Below are 5,617 nucleotides of genomic sequence, written 5' to 3'. Positions count from 1 at the left end.
GTTGCCAGTGCCCCTGGACTGGTTCTTGTGCGGGTGGCACATGAGATGCACCATTTTGAGCGTGGCCGTTTTCGTGCGGGTGACACGTAAAAGCACCCACTACACTCTCTGAGTGGTTGGCGTTAGGAAGGTCATCCAGCTGTAGAAACTCTGCCAAATCAGACTGGAGCCTGGTGTTGCCATCCGGTTTCACCAGTCCTCAGTCAAATCGTCCAACCCATGCTAGCATGGAAAGCGGACGTTAAACGATGATGATGATGATGATGATGAATTTATAATGAAGAAGAATAGAGATTTATATCTAGTTTTATTCAGCAGTAAATTATTTCTTTTCATTTCTGCACTTACATGTTTCTGCAGCAATTAACTAATGCACACTGCATTAATTTAGATTCTATCTGAACAATGTGGTTGTATCCACCCTGAAAAAGTAACAACTAACAATAAGTGCACATAAAGATGCACATTTTGCAGTGTGCATTAGTTAGTTGCTGCAGAAACATGTGTAGGTGAAAAAACGAAAAGAAGTAATTAACTGTTGAATAAAACTGGATATAAATTTATAAATTCATCACACACATACATATATATATATATATATATATATATATATATATATATCTGCTCGTGTGTGTGTCCCCACCCCCAACACTGCTTGACAATCGATATTGGTGTGTTTACGTCATTGTAATTTAGCAGTCAAGCATGAAGATGTGTGAAATAAGAGATCTCTTACTTGAAAAACAAGTAAGTGTTAGCAACAGCAAGAATATCAGGTTTTGAAATAACATTTCAAATAATGTATTCACCTAACCCATGCTATCATGGAACAATAGAAGTAAAACAAACAACAATACTTACAGCTTCTGCTAAATTTGGATTCTCCTTAAGTAAGTTTCTGATCCGCTCTTGTAATTCATTGGGCGGTGCAGCTTTAGTGACATTATGGTGAATGAGGAATGCCTGAAAAGAGAAGATGAAAGAAACAGAATGAAAAGAATATTAAAATCTATAGGTGTGACTGTGTGGTAAGAAGCTTGCTTCCAAACCACATGATTCCAGGTTCAGTCCCATTGCATGGCACCTTGGGCAAGTGACTTTTACAATAGCCTTGTTAGTGGATCTGATAGTCAGAAACTGAAAGAAGCGCATCATGTGTGTGTGTGTGTGTGTGTGTGTGTGTGTGCGTGTATATATATATATATATATATACATATATATACATACACATATATATATATATACACATACATACATATACATACACACATATACATATATATACATGCATATACATGTATATACATATACATATGCATATATATATATATATATATATATATATATATATATACATATACACACACACACATATACATGTATGTACATATACATGAAGATATATATATATATACACACGCACATATATATATAGGTATAAACATATATATACACATAGCCATATATATACATCATCATCATCGTTTAACCTTCGTTTTCCATGCTGGCATAGGTTGGATGGTTTGACTGGGGACTGGCAAGCCAGGAGGCCACACCAGGCTCCAGTCTGATCTGGTCACTCCCAGAGTGTAGTGGGTGCTTTTTATGTGCTACCGGCACAGGAGTCAGTCGGGGCAGAGGGGCTGGCATCGATCATGTTTGGATGGTGCTTTTTACATGTCACTGGCACAGGGAGCCAGTCAGGCAGCACTGACATCTGCCACAACTACAATTTCCATTTGATTGTGATTTGATTTTGATTTTACTTGACTCAATAGGTCTCCTCAAGCCCAGCATGTCATTCGATGATTCAAGGGTACTTTTTAAATGGGCTGGTTATGTGACACTGGTGTAGGCTAAGGCTGTGATCTCACTTTACTTGCAGTCTCCTCAATCACAGCATATCTCCAGAGGTCTCAAGTCATTCATCATTGCCTCTGTAAGACCCTCGTTCAAAGGTCATGCTTCACCACCTGACCCCATGTCTTCCTGGGTCTCTCTCTACCATGGGTTCCTTCCACTGTTAGGGAGTGACACTTCTTCACACAGCTCTCCTCATCCATTGCAGCACATGACCATACCAGCAGTCGTCTCTCTTGCACACCACATCTGATGCTTTGTAAGTCCTTCCATCATTGCTTGACAAACGATGTTGGTGTGTTTACGCCCTGTAACTTAGTAGTTCGGCAAAAAGAGACCAATCGAATAAGCACTAGGCTTACAAAGAATAAGTCTTGGGGTCAATTTGTTCAATTAAAGGCGGTGCTCCAGCATGGCCACAGTCAAATGACTGAAACAAATAAAAGAATATATACTTGCATATTACTTGCCAGTATTTGGTACCACACAAAAAGCATCCAGTCCACATTGTAAAGCCGAAAACCCTATGAAACTGGCAGAAAAACAAAAACACAGAGCATAAAAGCATCAAAAAAGAATCCAAGAAATGAAGACTCTCACCTGGTTGGCTATGTAATATTCTGCCTGTTTCTGAGATTTATACGTCACAGGGGGCGGTTGTCTGTTGGGGGCAAGAAATATAAACGCTTGGTTAGGCAGGAATATATGAATAAACTTTTTTTTTTTTCGCCCTTTTAAAGCCTAGCCAGGCTTATGGGCCCGGTTTCCCGGTTTCAATGGTGTATTTGTTCCCCAGCTGGACAGGACGCCAGTCCATAGCAGCATTACTCATTTTTGCCAGCTGAGTGGACTGGAGCAACGTGAAATGAAGTGTTTTGCTCAAGAACACAACACGTCACCCGGTCCAGGAATAGAAACCTCAATCTTACAATCATGATGCTGACACCCTAACCACTAGGCCACGTGCCTCCACATATTAATAAACTAGCAAAACGTAACACAGCTCTCACACACGCTTCACATCTTGACCCCCACCCTGCCCCTCCATTTCCATTCTCCCCACACTGCCGTCGCTATCACCAACACCATCAAATAACCTGGCTGCACTTTACTCCAGCCATGCAACACAACCACACCACACAACATTCACACAAATGCACACATGGCTAAACTACACCTACCACACATGTACACATACATACTCGCACATGGTTACACTGAGCACCTACACCACAACTTGCACACACACACACACACACACACACACGCATCCATGTTACAATCGCGAGAAAGCATGGTCAGACTACTACCACCACACATCATCATCATCCTTTAACCCTTTAGCATTTAAACCAGCCATATCCAATGCAAATATTCTACCTATTTCAACCAGCCAGATCCAGCCTCTCACACCTACCCTACAGTGTCATTCTAAGAATATGCAATCGCATCATTGAAATCTCAAGTTTACAAGATAATGCAGGATTAATTCAAAACAATGTGAATAAAAAAGCATTGCATTTGACAGAGTAATCTGAATGCTAAAGGGTTAACGTCTGTTTTCCGTTCTGGCATGGGTTAGATGGCTTGATAGGAACTGGTAAGGCCAGGTGCCACAACAGGTTCCAGAGTCTGATTTGGCTTGGTTTCTACAGCTGGATGCCATTCCTAATGCCACCTACTTTACAGTGCATACTAGGTGCTTTTTATGTGGCACCATCACCAGTGTTTTTCTCATGTCACCCTAATTCTTTTTACGCATCCACAAATACACATTCAGGTTACAATATCTCCACCACACAACACCCAGAAACCATCCTCCACACAACAGGGACAGACATTTCAATATATGTTACAGCAATCAATACTAACGTCTTGCCCTGACCGAAAGCATCGTCCGGACCAACTGAGTCTCTACAATTTTTCTCTTTATCAGCAGTAATACTCATCATTTCAGCATGAAAACGGTTGAATATGTTGACCACTTCACTCAACGATAACATGTTGAAAGTTACCATCATCCTCCGGGCGAACAGACCTGAAATGTTAATTAATCCAGTTAATTAATAATTTCTAATTTTGACACAAGGTCAGTCATTTTTGAGGAAGGAGAGAGTCAATTACTTAGACCTCAGTGCTCAACTGGAACTTACTTTATCAACCCTTTGAAGACGAAAGGCAAAGTCAAAGCTCAGCAGCATTTGAACTCAGAACACAAAGCATTTTGTCCAGCATGCTAACAATTCTACCAGCTAACTGGTTTAATACTCCACTTAATATAATACATTATTATAATTAATATAAGTCAAAATTAAAAAGCACCATCGAATGTGGTCGATTCCAGTGCCCCCTGACTGGCTCCTGTGCCGGTGGCACGTAAAAAGCACCATCTGAACGTGGTTGATGCCAGTGTCCCCTGACTTGCACCCATGCTGGTGGCACATAAAAAGCATCATCTGGACATGGTCAATGCCGGTGCCCCTGACTGGCTCCCGTGCCGGTGGCATGTAAAAAGCACCCACTACACTCTCAAAGTGGTTGGTGTTAGGAAGGGCATCCAGCTGTAGAAACCTTGCCAGATCAGATTGGAGCCAGGTGCAGCCTACTGGCTTGCCAGTCCTCAGTCAAACCATCCAACCCATGCCAGCATGGAAAGCGGATGTTAAACGATGATGATAATGATGACATTATCATCATCTTTATTTAACATCCGTCTTCCATGCTAGCATGAGTTGGATGGTTTGACAAGAATTGGTAAGCCAAAAGACTATGCCAAGCACAGCTGTCTACTTTGGCACAATTCTTACAGCTAGATGCCCTTCCTAATACCAACGACTTTCCTTTATAATTAATGTAAACCCATTATCATAATATAAATGAATTATCTTTAAAAGAAACACATTATTGCTATTACCGTAGCATTTTTCCCAAGCATTATTATTATTAACAGTCTGGGCTTTTTTCACATTATTGTTTGGGCATGAGGAAAAGGAGCTAATCAAGATCCCTTTCAGGGCCTCCAAGACAGGTGGACAGAAGGAAGGGAGAAAGTGAGGGAAAGACATTATCTTCAAACTGGAGACATGACTCAAATAAAGACTCAAGGGGTCAGGTGACGATGTTAAACAGGGTGAAAGTTTAAGTTTACCACCTAGGTAGACCCTGGCAGGATTTGAACTCAGAACACAAAGAACCAGAACAAAAAGTACAAAGCATCTTCTCCAATAGTCTAACGGTTTTTGTTTACAATTCCCCAAATTATACTTTTGTCACTTTAGGAAAGATAGCAGACGATAATGAAGATGATGATAATGACGGTGATGATGATGGTGATGATAATGATGTTGAAGAAGATGATGATTACGCTGGTAATGATGATGACAATGATGATGATGGGGATAATGATAATGAAGATGATGATGAAGATGGTGAGAATGGTGCTAGAGATGGAATACATGATAAAATTGGAGATGAAGTGATTGGAAGAAGACAATGATAATTAAGAACATGGCAATATTCAGTATGATGATGATGATGATGATCAATGTTGTCGTCATCATCTAACGTCTGTTTTCCATGCTAGTATGGGTTAGACGGTTTGACAGGAGCTGGCCAGCCAGAGAGCTGTCCAGACTCCAATTGTCTGTTGTGGCCTGGGTCCAGATGGACTATATGTAATCTGAACCTTTCCCCCCTTATTATTTTTTTTTTTTTTTTACGGAATCCCACGTTTTAGGCTATGGAGATTCCGATTCTG

General features: G+C 40.7%; 1 protein-coding gene across 1 annotated transcript in view; it reads right to left on the bottom strand.

Annotated features, from left to right (window-relative positions):
- Window positions 1–5,617, bottom strand: part of LOC106881776 (anaphase-promoting complex subunit 5) — a 40,071-nt gene that overhangs the window by 27,314 nt on the left and 7,140 nt on the right. The window contains exons 5-7 of the mRNA XM_014932281.2: window positions 3,733–3,898; window positions 2,461–2,521; window positions 862–963 (exon numbers count right to left, since the gene is read on the bottom strand). Of these exons, the coding sequence (XP_014787767.1) occupies window positions 862–963; window positions 2,461–2,521; window positions 3,733–3,898 (329 nt within the window). The remainder of the gene's footprint in view (window positions 1–861; window positions 964–2,460; window positions 2,522–3,732; window positions 3,899–5,617) is intronic.

The sequence above is a fragment of the Octopus bimaculoides genome, chromosome 27, assembly GCF_001194135.2.
Source record: "Octopus bimaculoides isolate UCB-OBI-ISO-001 chromosome 27, ASM119413v2, whole genome shotgun sequence".
Lineage (NCBI taxonomy): Eukaryota > Metazoa > Mollusca > Cephalopoda > Octopoda > Octopodidae > Octopus > Octopus bimaculoides.
Note: the sequence above shows the minus strand (reverse complement) of the source record. Positions and strands in the feature narration are given on the sequence as shown.